This window comes from Hippichthys cyanospilos, chromosome 21, assembly GCF_059441005.1.
Source record: "Hippichthys cyanospilos isolate Australia breed blue-spotted pipefish chromosome 21, RoL_Hcya_1.0, whole genome shotgun sequence".
NCBI lineage: Eukaryota > Metazoa > Chordata > Actinopteri > Syngnathiformes > Syngnathidae > Hippichthys > Hippichthys cyanospilos.
The window spans coordinates 596,971-615,371 of NC_142389.1; the positions used below are offsets into that span (position 1 = coordinate 596,971).

At 55.3% G+C, this 18,401-nt stretch overlaps 2 protein-coding genes across 5 annotated transcripts in view; both read right to left on the minus strand.

The window, feature by feature from the left end:
* Positions 1 to 270: 270 nt before the first annotated feature.
* pag1 (phosphoprotein membrane anchor with glycosphingolipid microdomains 1) lies at positions 271 to 13,292 on the minus strand. Of its 2 annotated transcripts, none has more exons than XM_088405632.1 (7): positions 13,046 to 13,292; positions 5,136 to 5,320; positions 5,009 to 5,066; positions 3,835 to 3,916; positions 3,592 to 3,764; positions 3,066 to 3,431; positions 271 to 1,689 (listed from the first exon to the last, which is right to left on the minus strand). In XM_088405632.1, the coding sequence occupies exons 2-7, from the start codon at positions 5,297 to 5,299 to the stop codon at positions 1,414 to 1,416; spliced, it is 1,119 nt and encodes a 372-aa protein (XP_088261758.1). In that variant the 5' UTR covers positions 5,300 to 5,320; positions 13,046 to 13,292; the 3' UTR covers positions 271 to 1,413. The 2 variants fall into 2 exon arrangements, with proteins under 2 accessions (XP_088261758.1, XP_088261759.1); XM_088405633.1 differs by having other exon boundaries at positions 5,136 to 5,355.
* A 505-nt stretch (positions 13,293 to 13,797) lies between these two features.
* jarid2b (jumonji and AT-rich interaction domain containing 2b) overlaps positions 13,798 to 18,401 on the minus strand; it is a 69,088-nt gene continuing 64,484 nt past the window's right edge. For 2 of the 3 annotated variants that reach the window (XM_088405121.1, XM_088405119.1), the window contains 11 exons: positions 18,046 to 18,327; positions 17,812 to 17,904; positions 17,623 to 17,741; positions 17,443 to 17,513; positions 17,026 to 17,140; positions 16,857 to 16,962; positions 16,435 to 16,635; positions 16,185 to 16,315; positions 15,952 to 16,120; positions 15,344 to 15,451; positions 13,798 to 15,264 (listed from right to left, as the gene is read on the minus strand). In XM_088405121.1, coding sequence (XP_088261247.1) covers positions 15,088 to 15,264; positions 15,344 to 15,451; positions 15,952 to 16,120; positions 16,185 to 16,315; positions 16,435 to 16,635; positions 16,857 to 16,962; positions 17,026 to 17,140; positions 17,443 to 17,513; positions 17,623 to 17,741; positions 17,812 to 17,904; positions 18,046 to 18,327 — 1,572 coding nt within the window. In that variant the 3' untranslated portion in view covers positions 13,798 to 15,087. The remainder of the gene's footprint in view (positions 15,265 to 15,343; positions 15,452 to 15,951; positions 16,121 to 16,184; positions 16,316 to 16,434; positions 16,636 to 16,856; positions 16,963 to 17,025; positions 17,141 to 17,442; positions 17,514 to 17,622; positions 17,742 to 17,811; positions 17,905 to 18,045; positions 18,328 to 18,401) is intronic. The other variant, XM_088405120.1, reaches the window with a different exon arrangement.

Sequence of the window (18,401 nt, forward strand, 5' to 3'; positions counted from 1 at the left end):
ATTCCAAATTTTACACATTTACCCCCAAATTTCTTGAAAATTCCAATGATCAAATGACACAATGGTTTGAACTGCAAACTTGACGTCAGCTCTAAAGTTGTTCTTCAGAATTTTCACACTTTGAACGTTTAAATAGCAGACGTCCACCTGAGATTTGGATCTAAAGCCTCCGTAACCTCTTCAGGATTAAAATATTCCCGGAAAAATGAGGCACTGAAATTTGTTGCGAAAAAAAAGTTGTTTAGAAACACACAAAACTTTGGAGTCCACTCAGGCTGCATGGGTTTTATTTGACTTGAATTGCCACCACAGGTTAAAAAAACAAAGCATTGCGTAATATTTACAAGTCACAACAAAACAAACACAGGAAAAATGTTTTAAATAAAAGTACCGCGAAAACAAAACGTACCCACACGCTGTACCGATTTCTTAATTTTTTTCTGGTCAGCTTAGCGACTAACCATCGGACGATGCAGTTCGCACACTATCTAATAATGCTTTGTCATAAGTACGGTTGTGCGGCCCTAACATCTTGAAATTGTGCAGAGGGAAGCAAAAAATCCAAAAGCGTACCGCCATCGTAGACCTCGCGCTTCCTCGCCAACCCGGGACGACGGAAGGTACCGGCGCACCGCGCGCCAATCGTCCGCATCCATAACGTGGAAAATTGCGCATCTGGAGGTCGCGTGTACCGAAAAGCGCGAGAAACCTCCGGGGAAAGGAGTCTTCTTCTGGCAGGCGGGCACCTCGTGGTCAATAGACAGCAAACGGACAAGGAAATAAAGGGCCGCGCCGGGCGGCCGGGGCAAAACTAGCTAAAGGCATCTATTTGGCTACTCCGGCGCGATGGGCCGCCTAGCGCGGGGACCCCGGCGAGGACCGCCCGGGAAATCTGGAGAAAGGCCAGCGAGCCAGACGCGGAGGCTCGGGTACCCTCGCCCCAAGCGTCGGCCAAATGATTCGGGGAAGTTTGTCCTCGAGCCGGCGCGGAACTCGCGACGGCAAAACGTCTGGAAGGCCGAAGCGTGCTGGGGCGTGTCTTCGAAGGGCGCCGCCCCCGAATCGGGAGGGGGGACGGCTCGGGTACGCCCTCGAAGGGCCCGGCTCTCCCATCGGGGGACGGGACTCAAATGACGGGCGAACCCCCCTACTTCGGGACTCTCCTCAAGCCTTTGAACGCGGACGCTCTCCGTACCAACGTGACAAAGGTCCGGCGACGGCTTCCCGTTTGTGTCCGGGTCTTCTCCAAATCCGCGCGGGTTTCCGAGATTCTTCACGCGCCACCTTTGAAACGCAGCACGCGCCGACGGATATGTCGTCCGGAGGTCTTGGCCGGAACGGGGCGGGCGGGTTTTTGTACCGACGAGCCCCGGGCGTACGGAAAGACGCGGGCCGGACCCGACGACGGGCCGCTCAAAGACGAGACGTTTCCCGGCTCGGACCCGACTCGCCCACGCTCTCGTAGTCCGGTTCCGAGCCGTCGCGCTCCGGGCCGCCGCCGCTCTTTGGGACGCGGACGCTCTCGTAGCCCGGGTCGGCGCCGTCCCCCTTGACGCTGGCGTAAATGTCCCCGGAGGACCCGGCCGGGATCAGGCCCTTGAGCTCGGCGATGCTGCTGTAGTCGTGTTCTTTGTCCTCGCGGTTCGCGCCGGCGTCCTCCGACGGCTCCGCGCCGGCGTAACGGCGTGACTGAAACGCAGCATTTGGTACATTGCCGAGTCCGTCGGCGAATCGAGCGCTCGGCGTATTAAGGGCGGCGTCGGGCGACTCGGCCGGGTACCGGGAAGCGCCGAGCGTGTAAGGATCGTCCATTTGCGACCTAGCGTTTTAGCGGCTCGGGAAGCACGTTTGCTAACCTAGCCGGTCAGAGTGTAAAGTAGCGTGGCTTTGGCAAACTAAGCAGTTAGCGCCGGAAACCGTCCGTCTGGGGCTTCAGTTAGCGCCGGAAACCATCTGTTTGGGGCTTTGCGTGTTAGCGGCTCAGGAAGCACATTTGCTAACTTAGCCGGTTAGTGTGTAAAGTAGCGTCTGTTTGTCAGCTAGCGGGTTAAGCGTAAGGGTGGCGTATAACACATAAACATATAATAGCGGTTGAGCAATTTTATTTGGCAAGTTAACCTCACCTCAGTACTTTTCTCCACGGAGTTCAACCCGGTTAAAAGGTGTCGAGGCCCGAAACTAAACCCCCGGTGGGTCCCCCGGGCTCGGAGCTCAGCGTGTGATCCTCTGTCGTCTTTTCATTGTTTGGCGCCCGCCCCGAGCGAAGCGCCGGCGTCCGGGGAAAAGCCAAGAGAGCCGGCGTTTTCCGGCGGCGGATCTCCCGAGACGGCGCCGAGCGAGGCTCCGTCAAAGGAGCGCAAAGCGCGCGTTTAGAACCGTCCCGGGGCTAAACAAAGTCTCTCGGGAACCTCCGCTGCGCCGGCTCGCTCATTTACCCACGCTTTGTTCCGTCAAAGTAGGGACGCGCTGATGATGATGACGGCGTTGCAAGGACGGCGGCGGGAGAGCCGCCCGTCGAGCCGCCCGTCGAGCCGCCCGTCGAGCCGCCCGTCGAGCCGCCTCTTAATCGATGCGCTTATGGACACGCGCTGACTTTTATGGAGCCGAGCTCCGAAGGCGTTTGCCGTTAATTGGCCTGCCAATTTGCCGGCGATGACCCCCGAGGCGCGAGCGCGATCACAAAGTGCTTCCCTCTTCTAATCGGGACAATCGCCGCCCGTTAGCGGACGAGGAAGCGGAATTGCTGACGCCGGAGATGGAGTCTCCGCACTCCTTTAGCCAGATTGGCCAAAAAACGTGCTAACTTGGGGGCGGGGAACCGGACTTCCTCATTTGTGAGCAGGGAATCATATTTGGTACCACTGCCCATCCATCAGGAGTACTTGGGAACTTTGCTGTTTATCAAGCAAGGAAATCTTCTTGTGCGTCTTTAGACTAGTGGCGTCGCGGTGAGCAAGTAAGCGGAGGAGGAGGAGGAGAGAAAAATGAACAGGAAGCATCTGGCAAAGGGCCCGGCGGTTGTGGCCCGGTAGACACCTTGTCGCCTCGTAGGCGGGCCCACTCACCTTCCCGTTGCGCGGCTCGGGCCCGCCGCGGCGTCCGTTCATCGGCGCCGGCCGGTTGTCGTTTTCGTCCGCAACCTTCTCCGGGAGCGGCGGGGGCGGATCCTCGGCTTCCTCCTTCGGGCCGGGAGACGAGAGCCGAGCGGCGCCCGCGAGGTGGGCGCTGTAGCGGCTCTTCTTGTTGCGGTCCACCGAGGCGTACTCGGGGCCGCCGGCGTGGCCGTTGAGCAGGGGCGGGAAGGGCGAGGGGCCGGCGGTGCCGTTGGGGAGGCCCGGCCGCTTCGGGGGCTCTTTCGGCTCCCTCACCGTCTCGTAGAGGGAGTCCTCCGCGCTAACGTCGCGGGACGCCGCCGACATTTCTTTCACCACCTGGGAAAACGTGTTGCCGACGCGATAAAGGTGACGGTTGGGCCGGAGCCCGCCTCCCCGCCCGCCGCCATCCTTGCCGGCCGCGGCCGCGGCCGCGGCCGCGCGGCTCCTGAGCGGATGACGCCGGGGCGAAAACGCGCGTATTTTCCGAAACGCTGACCTCGTAGGTGCCGTCGCCAGAGGCGGGCGGGGCGTCGCCCCCGAGCGCGGGGCCGGCGGGAGGGATGCTGGGCAGCCGGCGCCCCTGCGGGCACTTGGAGGACCTGCGCTCGGACCGGCCGGAGGGCGACTCTCGGGACGGCTGGGGGCCGCCGGCCCGCGTGTCTGCGAGGACTTGAGAAAGCGGCCGCGCGGTTACGCTCGGGGCTCCCCGATCGGCCGGGGAGGAGCGGCGGCGACGTACTCGCGGCGCCGGCGAAAGGCCCGTCGCCGCCGTCCGTCACCGGGCTGTCGGCCGACTGGCTGACGGTCTCTTTATCCGACGTCTGGAAAGGACCGAAACGTAGTTAGCTCCGTGGCGGGGGCGTGGCCACCCCTACAGAACGGCGCAAGCCTTTTCTCGTTTTGTTTTTTTGTTTCGGTAGGCTTTGCTTTACGCTAGGCCATAGGTGTGGAACTCCAGTCCTCGAGGGCCGGCATCCTGCATGTTTTCCGGTTTTCTTTCCCCAACACACCTGATTCAAATGATTAGCTCATTAGCAAGCTCTGCAGGAGCTTCAAAATGATCCCAATCATTTGAATCGGGTGTTTTTGAGGGAAAAGGTTCGAAAACATGTAGGATATCGGCCCTCCAGGACTGGAGTTCCACACCTGTGCCCCTTCGCTGGGCCGCGCGCAAACGTCAGCTCACGATAAACGTCAGGTCCTCGGCCGAGCCTCCGCGCGCCAGAACCGCCAAACTCAACATGCCGAACGAAGGCTCTTTTTTTGACCGCCGGCGCTTCTCGGCCCGCGCGGTAGAAAAGAAATCAAACAACGCCGCGTCCTCCTCGTCCTCCGCCTCCTCATCGGCACAAGGCAACGCACGTGGCAAGTTCACTTGAGGACGAGGGAAGTTCTTTTTTGCCTCCTCGTTTGCCTTCTGCAGACGCTGTGGAGACAGACGGGCTGCGGCAAGGGCGACGCCCAGTGGACGCGAACCGTCATTGCAGCTGTACGCTCAATGACGTCATCTTTGAACTCTGATCAGGCCGCAAACAATGTGTGGATTGTCCCTACAAATTGGAATTATCAGCTCGGTTTACTGTCTGCGCTGACATTTAGCATTTTTTTAAAAGGTTCTGATAACAGATCAGTTTAAAATCACATATTTATTTCCACTTTTTGGGGATATAGTCTGATGAGCTTGGAAACACAGCAGTTGTTTTTGATTGGAACTAAAAAAGTGAATTTCGACTACTTTTGTTGGCTGTAGAAGACTGTAGAATGGGGGTGACAAACGTGCGGCCCGCGGGCCGACGCTGGCCCGCGACAGAAAATGCGTTCTTTTTTTTCTCGTGTACCGGGTGCGGTTTACGGACGGAAAAATCCAGTGTAGCCTAGTTGAAATTAGAGAATAGACAAGCGTGCGCACTCACGCCATCCATGAGGTCCACCCTGTCGCCCGCCGGCCGCTCGCCGGCCGCTTTCTTCCGCCTGCGAGACGAGAGCGAAGCGAGCGTTTGCGGGGGGGGGGGATCAATTTGAGAGCGCGCCCGGACTCACCCGCGGCAGCTGGCGCACAGCAGCAGGAAGACGGACAGCAGCAGCAGGGCGCTCAGGGCCGCCGCCGGGACGGCGCCGCCGCCGTCCGGGAGCCGGGCCGCCGGCCCCGCCCGGGCCAGGCCCGCCTCCGGCCCCCACCACACGCCGCTCAGCATCGGGGCCATGGCGCATCACGCATGGGCCGGCTGCGAAACACCGCCGTGTTTGATTTGAAATGGAACTGTGATAAAAACGTTTTGTTTTTTTACGTTATCTTCATGACGTTCGGCAACATTGGAAAGAGTAAGCAACCTTATTTGTGAATTTGTGTGTTCATAATACAATTTGGAAAAATGCGGCAGGTGGCAGCAGAGTGCACTTGATTGAAAATAAATGGTCGCCGTGACAACACTCCGGGCTAAGCTACGGGCTGACGCTTGCGCTCAGAGCCAATTTGTAGCTACATTGTTGGGAACCGGAAACAAATGAGACTGCCCTCAGTCTCCTCTTGGATAAGATTTGGTTTTTTAAATTGCCTTCAATAGCAATTGTCTCAAAGTATGGTTTTCAAAAACAAGACTGCCCTCCATCTTCCGCGCTTGGGGGCGGGTCAAAATAAGACGGCGGCGGCAAAAATGTGGAAGATGCGTCGCCGTGGCAGCGCCTCCGCCCCGACTTTTGGTACTTTCACCTAGCGGTAGGCACTTTACCACTGCAATTGATTACTTCATTACTGAAATCATCCATTACTTTAGAAATTTTAGGAATTAAAATACTAGTAAGATCATGTATATTATTACTATGGCACTAAAGTAGCAAGTAATCAATTAGATTATAAAGTAATTACTTTTGGTACTTTAGTACCTCAAGGTAGGCCCTTTACTACCCAAATTGATGACTTTAGGACTGAAATCCTAGATTACAGTGCTTGAATAATTTTAGTAGTTAACATACTAGTATTTTTTGGTACCTAAAATAACAGATCACTTTGCTACTTAAGCAGCGCATTTTCCTTCCGCAAAGACAATCGTTGAATGTAATGCTCAAAAGTAGGGCAAAAACAAAAAAACCTTCACATTTTGTTCCACGTGGTAGTTCATCTATCACTTTGCGTTCCCCAATTTCCTGCCAACAAGAACCGCAAAGTACACAGGAAGTGTCCGGCGGGGCGTGTGTGTAACACCTAAATAAAAATGCAAAATATAGACCAACGTGTTCACATTTCCTCTCTTTTTTTTTTTTTTGGACTGAACTTCGCCGATGAGAATTTGCCCACTTTCACACGCTCCACTCTCACTTCCGTATGTCATCAAACAAAATGAGGAAGTGTCAAACGCGTATACACAATAAAACACCAGAGAGTCGGGGAGAAAAAAAACCAAAAACCAATGCGACGGTGCCCTTTCGTACCCTCGGAATGAAAGGCTTCAATTTGACTTCGTCCCAAAGTTGGATTATGTATACTGCCCCCTGAGGCCGAGCCTGGCACTTCAGAAGAAAACCAGACAATTCAAGCACGATCGTCATCCATGGCTTCGTTTTGTCATGATTCTTCGCAAATACAAATTAAGGCCACTTTCTGCTACCATTGTTCGTGCCGTGATGCAGGAGGTGCGACGTGACATTCCTTGACGCAGATTTAAAGACAATAAAAAAAACCAGGCTGCGGTTCAAAGGAAAGCCAGCAGGGGGGGGGGGGGCGATAACGAGAGCAACAAGATTGTTTTTTTTTTTTAAAGCTGCTCGGAAAAGTCCGTGTAATCCTCCCGTGACTGATTTCCTTGAAAGCGGGGGAGGATGAATCCCACAATTTGTGAGGGATTTCTGCGGTGCGGCGATGACCACCGACTGCTGCCTGCGCCTTGTCAGGAAATTGCGCCGCTTTGGTATGAAAAAAATAAAGGAATGTCGGCAATGCGGCTGCATGAGAGGGAAAAACTTCATTCTCATGATGTCACAGTAGATGCGCTCAAGAAAGGCTACAAGGGAGGCAGAAGAAAAGCATGAATATATATATATATATATATATATATATATATATATATGTATAGCCACTAAAAAGGAAAAATCTCCACAACAGATGTCGGCAATGCAGCAACAAAAACAGCCCAAAATCTCCATGGCAACGCCATCCTGATCATCATCAGACCGGCGCTGCGTCTGCGCATCGTAGGGCGGCTGTCGCCGCGGGTTACGGGGTTGCTAGGGGGACGGAAGAGGAGGCCGGCGTCCTCATCCTCGTGCGCGGCCCGGCATCCTAATCTCTTGCGGCAGGTTCTTTTCAAAGAGCCTTTGTCCTGGATGTCGCCCGAGGAACGCGGCGCTATCGAGACCCACAATGAGGTGCGGGAAACATCTCAAGAATAAATGAAAAGTGATACCGGTTGGCTGCTCTTAGACTGCAGCATATGGTGAGTTAAGCGTGGCAAATACTGCTAAAAATGCAGATTGGAAGCAAAACCTCCCACATCTTTTGGCTTCTTGATAGTTTTGGGCGGGGCCACTCATGATAGACACCTCCGCCACATTCTATGTTTCTTCCAGAAAGCGGTTTTGCTGGCTGATTCCCGGGAGTCCTGAAGGACTTCTTTGAAACGGCAATATCTTCGACGCAGATATTTTGTTCAGTTGCACGTGAAACATGTCCGTCCTTTCGATAAAAATGAACAAAAATGGTGAACGTGTGTTTTCGATGGCGAAAGAACAGTCTGCGTACAGTGCTGGCTTGGCAAAATATTACTGGCACACAAGCTTAAAATTTTACCTGACAAAAAAGTCATCCACGCCACCGAGAGAGTTAAGACGCTAACGCGCGCTCGTCAAACTTGTTTTTTGTTACGGGTCGTCCGCTGGCACAGAATATCAAACAGACGCGAGCCGCGGGCCTTTTGTTTACTTCCGGCGGTTGGCGGCGCTTTGAAATGTGGCGATCTGACCCATTTGCGGACCCCCAAATCCGCCCCCGCGCCTGGACCGGTAATCCCCCGACGACCCAGAAAGTCCTTCGGAGAGCAGGTGGCCCTGAGGCCCAGAGGCGGCAACGGGGCTTTACCGTCACTTTGCACGTTATTCAAACCCCCCGTGAAAAGAGGAACAATGGTCAGGACTTGGGGCTTGTTTAAAGGCCGCGTTTTAGTCCAAACCGGTTCATTTATAATGGCCGTGAGACCAACAGCGGAGCTTTTGTCACCCTAAACACTCCTAACCTATTATTTCCCTTCGGTGATGCATTTCCAAGCATCCCTTGCTTTTTCTGCGCTCTCACAAATAAAAACTTGCAGTGCGCAATTGGCAACTCCCCTATCGGGCGGCAACGGCTTTCGTACATAGGGCCACCCCAAACCAATAAACGAGGGGCGGAAAGGATCTGTGACCTGGAAGGAGATCCGAGAAGGTCGGGTTCTCGCCCTCCTCGCGAGACAAACGGCATAGTTGTCTTCTCTCCTGTTTGTTGCTTGTTCGAGGTTGCCTGAACCCGACGCCTTCTGATATTAGCTCCCATTTTGCTGCCTAAACACGCTTACGTTGGCGTCTTTTCAACTGGACATTTGTCATAAGGGACGCTGACAGAGGCGCGTTGGATGCGAGCCGACGAGGCGGACGCCACGTGAGGTTGGCGGGACAGCGCGGCTATTGTTTGGGAAGCGCGGCGGGCCGGCGTTCGGGGATGGTCCGCAGCTTGCGAGCACAGCCTTGCTTGTGTTTGCCGGACAAATGAAGGGGAACAGCTGGAAACAACTGGGAACGTCTGCTGGCGCGCCACTCGCTGTGCGCGTGCGTGTGAGACACCAGCCGCACAAAGTCATTAGCGGCGTTCGTTTCGGTGGACTGTGGCTTTAAGGATCCGGCGAGGCCACACTAAGCGATCGGTGTGCGGGCTCTGGGACGCTATTGATCCTTGCCCGCGTACACTGCGTTGCTGCGTGCGTGTGCGCGATCTGCTCACCCTGGACACATCCGCCAAATTTCGTTTTACCAGATCAAACCGGCTTTGAGAGCTTGTACGTTTTGGTTTTTTTTCAGGGTTGATCACGCTTACCGGATTGACGCCGAACCGCTTGCTTCAAAAGCAAAATGGCCGACTTCCTGCGGCTTTTCCAAAATAGCTTCTTGAGCCTTTTTTTTTTCCTCGGTCTTCTCACGACGGACAGGATAAGCAAATTTCATGTCGTTAAGTCACGCTGCTATTTTTAAACAAGAGGAAAAGATGGGTGTGTTTATTGCCACGAGGCCATGTGCGGATGGATGTGTTAGAGAACGTATGCGAAGCCAGTAAACCGGGGGGAGGGAGGCCGCCTCGGAATTCCCCCGCGGTCCCTTCCTGCGTTTAGCATCGAAAAGTAGCAGAGGAAGTGAATATACAGTAGCGGGGAGTTTTTATGGGCAGCTTGCCCGACAGGCAGACCTTTTCTCATCCATTCCGACCAAAAGGAACAATGGGCGGGAGCGGCCAGCGCGACGGGTCCAAGCGAGAAACCCCGAGAGCCGCTAATTAGCGCAACGGAGGACGCTTTCGGAGCCTTGTCCGCCTTTGTGGAAAATTCGCCCCCCCAAGACCGTCGCGTGACTTTTGCACGACAAAGAGCGGCCGGCCAAGGAAGGCCGGCGCGGGGCCGGCTTTCACTTCCCGGACGCTCGCTCCTTGGCGTTATTCTTAGATCGTCGCCGGCCGGCGCGGAGCCGGAACACGCCCGGAAAGCCGGCGGCGTCCTCGGCTCGACTTTTTTTCCGAGCGGGAGCCAAAAGCGTAGCGAGCGACGCCTTGAAGCGCGAGCGAGCGCCAGCCAGGCGATGGCGAGGTTCCCGTTTGCCGGCTTTTGGGGATAAAACGCCCTCCCTCAAAGACTGACGCCGTCTTTATCTTTTGCTATTATGACGGCCTGTAAGAGGATTTTGACAAGCGCTTGAGCTGCACATTTATTACACTTTGGATCACCTCCGGCCCGTGTATTGAATTTTGCAGCGGGAAGGTACACTATACGATGCGGCCCAGGATAAAAACCAGTTTGGATCAGCGGATTGTTTGACAAACTCAAGCGAGTCAAAGCGTCGCGGCTGTATCTGGAGTCCAAATTGTTCCCGGGCGTTTTCTGTCCTAAGGTCACAATTTCACGACACTGGTTTGACAGCCTGCGCGCAAATCGTCGCCCCGGCGTCTGCGCTCCGCATTCCGGACACGCCTGAGCATCATTGCCTTTTGGTCCCGGCGGGGGGGGGGGGCTCATCATTTTCTCGGGCGGGAATGCTTCCGCCTGGCCGCGGCTCACTCGGCCGGCCCCGATGTTCCCCGCTTCTCCTCGTCGGGCTGGCGGCGCTGACCTCGCCGGCGGAGCGCGGCGCCCCGAGGGCATGGGGGGCACGCGAAGCCCTTTGGAGGGGACCTACTTTTTCACGCGCGACGTCGGTATCCTTACTCGATAATAGAATAATTCGGTACGGGCTAAAGGGTTAGCGGGCGCCAGTCGGCCGTTAGCAGCAAGCGCCGGTTGCCGGGACAAAACGGGAGAGGGGAAGCCTCCTCGGCAAGCGCGACCCCCGAGCGATCTTCGCTAATGGCATCCGACGCCTTTGCCGTGGGCGCGAGCGCGAATGCTTGCGAAGGGAGGCACGGCGCAGGCAGGAATGCGGCCGGCGCGCGTCAAGACAAACGGGTCTGCTTTTCACCGCCGACGCCCAAGCCCTTTGATGCGGCCGCGTTGCGGGCGTTGAAGGCGCGAGGTCAGCCGGGCTCTCCTTTGTTTTGTTGCGGGCCGGCGGGCGGACCGGCGCTCTCGCTACCGCCAAGCGGACCCGGGAAGGCTTGCCGAGCGGCCGCAAACCACCGATCGATTGTCGGAAGGTCAGCGGCTCCGCCGACGAAGATCAATATCCCGGTTTTTTATTACAACTAACTGCCCGCCCGTCTCGCTTTCCGTCCACTGACATCCTCTCAGATGGGGGTATGCGAAGGCGCTTTCGGGGGGACCTGAGAGGGTACCGTAAGTCCCCGGATATAAGGCGCACCCGTGTATAGGACGATCCTTCATTTTGGGGTCAAATTCAAGTATTTTTTACGTTACGTATAGGACGCATTCATATTTTCTTGGCTTTACACCCTTAAGTTATGTATTTTTTTTCAGATTTCCCAAACCGTGAACGGTCAGCGAAGGCCTCGCCGGCGTAACGTCGCTCAAAGCAGTTCTTCATTCGGCCATCTTTTCCACCCGATCGATAAGCCCATCGTGAAAAGCAATTGGCAGAGAAAAGTCAGGGCAAGGCTGCCAAGCGGAAATACAAGCCCACAATAGCTTCGGTGGTAAACTGCCTCCAATGAGGGAAGCCCGTACCTGCGGCAGGCGCCAACTTGGCTTTCCTCCACGCGGGTAGTTTCTTACAGTATGTGGAGGTGATGTAATATGGCTTCCTCTAGCTTCTCGCGACTCATTCGCCGCCAAGCCTTTAAAAATGGATCTTTGACGTCCGTCGCCGTCACTGGCAGCGAATGACTTAAGACGTGCGAGCGCGCTCGGCTCAGAGACATTCGGAAGGCGGATTACCCTCGCCTAAGGCACTTTCATCTCCGCCACCGTATCAGGAAGTAGAAAAAACAGGCGGCTGTCATGCCTGTGTTAAGACGCCCGTTAAGACATTTAAAAATATGGTCTTTAAAAAAATACCTAGACTTGGAATCCGAGGCCAGAAAAAGACTGTTTTTTTTTATTTATTTCAATGTAATTGTTTTAATTCGTTTTTTTTTCTTCTTTGAAACCCAAAGGCCTTGAACTACACGCAGACGGATAGGGCGGCTGCCATTGAACATTTTGAGGGGTTGAAAGCAAAACTATTTTTCTATTCGATGGTGTTCAAAAAGTTCAGCCCAAGTCGGGGTAGTGAAAAATCCCCAGACACGCGGGGGTCAAACCTGGGTTGAGTCCGCTGCCAACAGCGTTCAAATCTGAACATTTTCATCGGAAGACAAAGCCTAGAAAAGAAATGTTCCGAAGCGACATCCCAACTGCGGCACTTCCATCGAAAGGCACTTTGCACCGCGCGCCTTTGGCACCGAATCCAAAAATGTTTTGATTGGCGGTGTGAGAAGAGCATGCGGAAAGCTTAAGCAGGAAACAATTTGCTGCGCGTCCAGCGCTCTCGCATGTTTGATGTGAAGATGCCTGTACAATTAAGTCAACAACCCTGAAGGCCACAAACAATTTGCCAAACCAAAATCTTTCATCGGTGGAACATTCTTGGAAACGTTTGCTCCCTCTTAACATGCAACAGCTGCAATAACAAGCGATCGTCGACTGTATTTCCATGCTGCCCCCCCAACATTCCCGAAAGGTGGACGTATTTTGCACGAGGACATTCAGTGCACGTTGTGCCGTGCGCGCTTGGGTCTACGTTTTGGAGGAGACTGCTGCAGGGAAGATGTGCTGCCAAAATGCAGGGAGGGGGGGGGGCGTGGGGGTGTCGCCATGCATTGGGATAACAAGGGAGAGACGAACGGACAGTCCTCTTTAGACATGAGGTCTTTTGAAAGCGCCTTCAAACGAATAGCCGAGCACACACCGCAGTGTCACAGTATGAGGGACGGCACAACGTCCCAGCCGCGCGTTCAGGCCGGGCACGTTTTAAAACGTTCGATTTTGGAACGACGCCCTGGTAACGTCCCGCGGTGCCGTTAGTATTAATGTTGCAAGGGTGCCCAATGAAGGGTCCAGTGTCAGAATGTAAACACAAGTGGAGGGGATGTGTTAAATGTCATTGTAATCGGCAACGCTGTTAGCATTCGGAACGAGGAAACCAAAGGGGCAACAAGTCACCGCTACAAGCTCGCCGCTTTGGTCGGCGTTCATATTGACGCCTAACTATTCCCAAGCGCATACAGTCGTATAAGTTTGAATGCGGGAAAGACAAGAAAGGAGAAAAAAAATTCGCGTAGCGGTCGTTACCTCGCGATGTCTTCCGCGCACGAAGAAGCTCGGCGCCGTTGAAAAAGCGTCGGTCGGAAAGCTTCGTTCAACGCGTTGTGGCGTGCCGGTGGAAAACGGAGGCCTCGTCGTATCGGGGATGCGGCACTCGGCCGTCTTCAAATCGCGCACATTTGTCCAGTGGCAGCGGAAATCGCCACGCGCCGCCCGCTGCCCGCCGCCCGCCGCCAGCCGATGCGTCTTCTGCCGACTGAGCCCCGCTATGGGATTCGGCTCGCTGCTTTCAGCCGGGAGCGAGGCAGCCAATCAGCGTGGGCCTTGCTGCCGCAACGTCTTGTGGGTAATGAAGTCTTGAGACCGGAAGAAAGGTCGTCGGCTCGTTCGTACAATTCGTGCGGAACTTATTTCATCAAATGCACTGGCTAAGAAATGCCACATGACATCATCTTGTTGTCATGTTCATAATCTTCACATTTTCTTATGAATAGCAATCATGTATTTCTTTTTTTTTTACAAAAATAAAACATGACACTTATTTTATTAAAATAATCATCAAATGGCTACTGAATTATAAACAAGTCTACTTGATTACAAATTTTCACCCAAATAAAAATCGGACATTTATTTGATGAAAATAATACTATGTTCTTTTAATCGCAATATTTTTAGGCAAAAATAAAAAAAAAAGGTTTGCGAATGGGCGACGGCTCCAGTTGAGCGGCGGGCGCTACGAGCGGGCTTGTTCCGACAAATCAAAAAACATACGCCGGACGTTTGCCAAAGGTTTGACAGTCAATTGCCAACGAGTTTTTATTCAACCTCAAGTACAAATAAACTGCGTAAAAGTCAAAACAAAGAAGCAAAAAAACAAATCATCAACAGAGAATCTGGACCAATAAATTAGGAGCCTCGCTCTTGGTCAGCGAGCACTTGCGGATTTTTGTATCAAAAACCAAAGGTGGTTAAGGCCATTAAAAAAAACAACAACTTGACAACCACTTATCCGGCTTTTCTATACAGAAAAGTCGCTTGAATAGTCCCAAGGGTTTTGCAGTCTTCTGCTGGGGACAAGAAAAATTCAAAGCAAAAGTAGAAAGAAAAATAAAATCAGTATGTAAAAGCTCCTCAGTGCAACGTGCCGACAGCAACGACCTTTTTCACGCGTGAAAATAGGGAGAAAAAAAAAAAAATCTCGTCTGCTCTTTTTTGCCCCTTCAAAAAAGTCAAGCTTAAGGAAGAAAAGTGTGTTGCGCAAGCCGGCTGGCCGGCGGGGAAAGTCGTCTTTCGTCTCGCGATATAAGCAGCACTTAAATGTTGATTTTGATGGTGGCTTTCTTTCTTTTTTCCTTCTTTTCTTTCCACGCGGGAGCGACCCTGTCGTCAGCGCACGCGCCGATGAAGAAAGGGAATTGTAAGGCTTTTTCTTCATCGTCGTCCCCGGCGCTCTTTCCTGGCCTCCTCCCTCTAGACATTTACACCGTTATGTACAAACAATTTGCCGGAGAGGGGAGAAAAAGAAGCTGAGAGGGACTTCACATTTGACACTAGTGGCTCCACTTGATAAAACGGGCTTATGAAACGGTCAAAGGGTCGGAATTGGCTTCGGAAGGAGGAAAATGGAATGTTAACGCGATTGCGCGTCTCCAACCGAGCCAGGGGCGGGGCGGGGCGATGTTTCCTGCAGTCTTAGCATGAGCAACGTGCCAGGTTAGCGCAAGCCCGCGGCTGACGCTGACCTCGCTTTCCCCGTTACGATACGCTGGATGGGAAAGCGACAGCACCCGCAGAAAAAAACAGATGGCGCTCCCCCTGGCTCCGAGGCACATTTTTGTTGTTGGGGTTTTTTTTTTGTCCCGGGTTCAAACCCCCGCAAAAACCACGCCCCGAGGTTTAAAAGCAAAAACGTCAAAAAGGAGGCGCGGGAAAACAAAACAAAAACAGCAAGAGTATCGTCTTTCAAGTTTTGGCTACCAGAGCGCCCCCAGCCTACCGGCGGGAGTCGGATGGAAAAACTTTGGGTTTCTACCGGGGGACGGGGGAGGGGGCAACTAGTGCAAAAGCCCTCAGGACACGGCGGCCGCTTCGGGCAGCACCTGGGCTTGGGCGGCGCGCCTGCGGGGGGCGGCGTTGCGCTTGGCCGGCGAGGGGCTGGAGGGGCGGCAGCAGGCCTGGGACCCGCCCCCGGCGCTCTTGAGCATGGCGCGCCCGCACACTTGCTTGACCAAGTTGTCGATTTGTTCCTGGGAGCGACAAAGGGATTGCTTCAAATTGGCCGGGCTTTTTGTCAAAAACAACATTTGCGGGGGGCGGGGGGCTGACCTGGTCATATCTGTACATCATCTTGAGGCCCCGGCACGACTTGTGCTTCTCCACGTAGCGCAGCGCGCACTCAAGGCAGAACACCACGTTGTCCGTCTCTTGCACCACCTGCGGAAATAAAGACATCGACGGACACTCACCCGGCGCTTCGATTTCGTTTTGCCACCGTTCGGTGCCCGGATGTCGTCTTTTTACTCTCTTAGCTTTGACATTTCAGGTTAAGATTTAATTGCAGGAAGAATTTCAAACGAGAGCTTTGACGCTTTGAGTTTACATTTGCATTTGAATTCAAACAAAAACGATGATAAGTTGTTTTTTTTCTTGGAACGCGTGGAGTTGCAATCCGAATACATAAAAAAAAAAGCAACCATTTTCATATTCATTTTGAACGTATTTGTTTTGACAGGTTTTAAACAAACGTTAAGGTTTTGGATTTTGAATACATTTGTAAATCGGGTTACTTGTAACGTATATATACAAAGATACCTAAAATTGATTTCCTTTCCTCCGTTCTTTGGCACCATACGTATACGGCGTCAACTATATGACGGATGCTCGACGTAAAGGATCCATCCGAGATGGCGCGCGGCAACGGCGGAAGCGGGTACCATAGAGAGGTAGCAGAGGTGGTGGCAGATCTGGCAGCGTCTCTCGGAGGACTCCAGCGCCGTCCACTTGCCGCGCGGCTTCTTGCGGCCGTGGTCGTGCGCGCCGTAGCGGGCGGCCGAGTGCAGGCCCGCCGCAAACAGCTCCTGCCGCTGGCGCATCTCCAGGTTCCTGCCGCGCAGCGCAGCGCAGCGCAGCGTCAGCGCCGGCCGGAAGCGGGGCGGGGGCGGCCCACCTGAGGTCTTTGAGGAGGGCGGCCACCGTGGCCAGCAGGAGCCCGTCGTCCCGTTTGGACTCGGCGCTGGCGATCTGGTACAGCAGCTTCTCCATGGAGAAGGGCTTGGCGATGCGCCGGCACTTCAGGTCCTGCCGGGGTTACGGTTAGCCTTAGCCGAGGGCCGCCTTTTCCGACCCGGAGCCCGCCCGACCCAACGCGGGGGGAGGGGGGCGCGCGCTTCGGCTTTATCCGGCCGTATGGTCGACACCTTTTTTCCCCTCGCTACCTTGGCGGCCTGGTAGCCCGCGTTGATCCAGCGCGGCGTGGCAAAGTGCACCGTCTCCGACACGCTGTAGCCGCAGCAGACTTTGGAGACGAAGGCGCCCGGGAAGCAGACCACGAACTGGCCGCAGCGCTGCACCGTGCGGTGCACGCGCACCCCCTCGCGGCACAGCACCTCCGGCGAGATCTGAGCAGAGGCTTCGCACGTCACCGCTTGACTGCCCGACCCGACGCCCGCCCTTCGCCTCGTCAAAGTCGCAAAGTCGCGGAAAACGGGATCCGGGAGCGTAGGGTGAAAACGATTTTAAAGGGCGGGAAGCGCGCCGCCGACGTCGACGTGCGACTTTGCCCGCTTTCATCTCGGGGGGGCGTCTCGCCAAAAGCGCGCGCCAGCGAGGGCGGTCTGACCATGACGTTCTTCTGGAGCATTTCCAGGCCGGGCGTCCCGTTGGCCCGCAGCAGCGCGTGGACCACCTTGTCCAGCTTGGACTTCTCCTCGGCGGGGACGCAGTACCTGCGCGGCGCCGGCGTTAGGACGGGCCGCGCTCGCCGCCGCCGCCGGGACGCGCTCACCCACCAGATGCAATCGGCGCCGGTGTGAAGGTAATCGATGTACGGAAGGCGGTTGGGGTCCCGGGACCAGCAGGAGGTAGAAAAGACCATGCCGACGTTCAGCCAGGGGACCGTCACCCCTGACGCCGCCACAAACACACATTACCGTCGCCGACGGAGGGACTCGGAGCCGGCGACGCGCATATTACACGAAAGCCGAGATGAACAAATCCGACAATTCGGTCTGAGAGAAAACGACTTTTCATGGTAAAATGTTATTTTCGGGCAGAATCCTTTCGAGGCTGTTTTTTGCGATATGCAAAAAAATGCAAATTCAGCCACTCGGGCATTTGGGAGGAACGGAAAGCGGGCAGCGAAAAGGCGGAGGAAAAAGTCGTCAACGGAGGAAAAGGCGCATTTGCCGGCGGCGGCGAGTCCTTACCGGGCACGGCCCCCAGATGGCGCAAGATGGAGCCCGAGTTGTTGGGGAGGACGGTCAGGTTCCATCCGTGCCTGCGCGCAAGGGGGCGCCAAAGCGTCAGGCCGGGCCCCTTCCTTCGGGCCCCTTCCTTCGGGCCCCTTCCTTCGGGCCCCCCCCCCCCCCCCGCGCCCGCCGGCCTACCTGGCGAAGGGCTCCGACTTGGCGGTGGGGAAGCCGCTGCCGTGCGTGCTGGTGTCCACCTTGCCGCAGTGCACCGCCACGTGACCCTCGCGCTGCTCCACGATGCGCCAGTACTCTTGCTGCGCACGCCACGCCCCCCACGCCACCGTCACTTTGCGGCTAAAGCGCGCCGGCGACCGCGGCGCTCACCTCCACCTCGCCGGCGCCCGGCTCCTTGTTGAAGCACATGCTCATGGTGTTGCGAGCCATCCGGAAGAAGTTGGTCAGCGACACCGACTTGCCCTGCCGGCGGGAAGACGGCTCGCTAAACCTTGGCTTCGCCGAGGGGAAGCCCATTCCCTCCCGCCGTTCGGTCGCGTTGGGACTCGTCGAAGGCCTAAACGCCTTTCGAGCGGATCGCGAGCCAACTCGGCCGCCGCCCACCTTGTAGATGCACTTGTGCTGCTCGCCCAGGACGTCGCGCTCGTCCTCGCGTCCGCCGTGTTTTTCCTGAGCGAAGAGGCGGCGCCGGCCCGCTTTGACCTGAGCCTCAAGGTCCTTCAGATGCTGGTAGACGCCGTTGCCGTTGGCGGCGTTGGCGCCCACCACGCCGCCCGCCAGCCCGTTCTTGGGCTCGTAGCGGGGCAGGGCCGGCGCGGCGCCCGAGTCCGCCAGAGCCTCCAGGGGTCCGTGGCGCGTCTCCAGCCGCCGCTTCTCTTGTAGCACCTGCCGGAAAAGCGCGCCTTGTAAGAAAGTAACATTTGTTTTTGTGTCATGGTGTCATTTTGCTAATGCTATGT

What these genes read in the sequence shown, in the direction of transcription:
- pag1 (XM_088405632.1), bottom strand. Translation starts at nt 5,299, where the DNA reads ATGGCCCCGATGCTGAGCGGCGTGTGGTGGGGGCCGGAGGCGGGCCTG. An exon ending in GCCTTTCGCCGGCGCCGCGA is followed by an intron (nt 3,765 to 3,834) that starts GTACGTCGCCGC and finishes CGCTTTCTCAAG; the next exon opens with TCCTCGCAGACACGCGGGCC. An exon ending in CCGAGCCGCGCAACGGGAAG is followed by an intron (nt 1,690 to 3,065) that starts GTGAGTGGGCCC and finishes GCTGCGTTTCAG; the next exon opens with TCACGCCGTTACGCCGGCGC.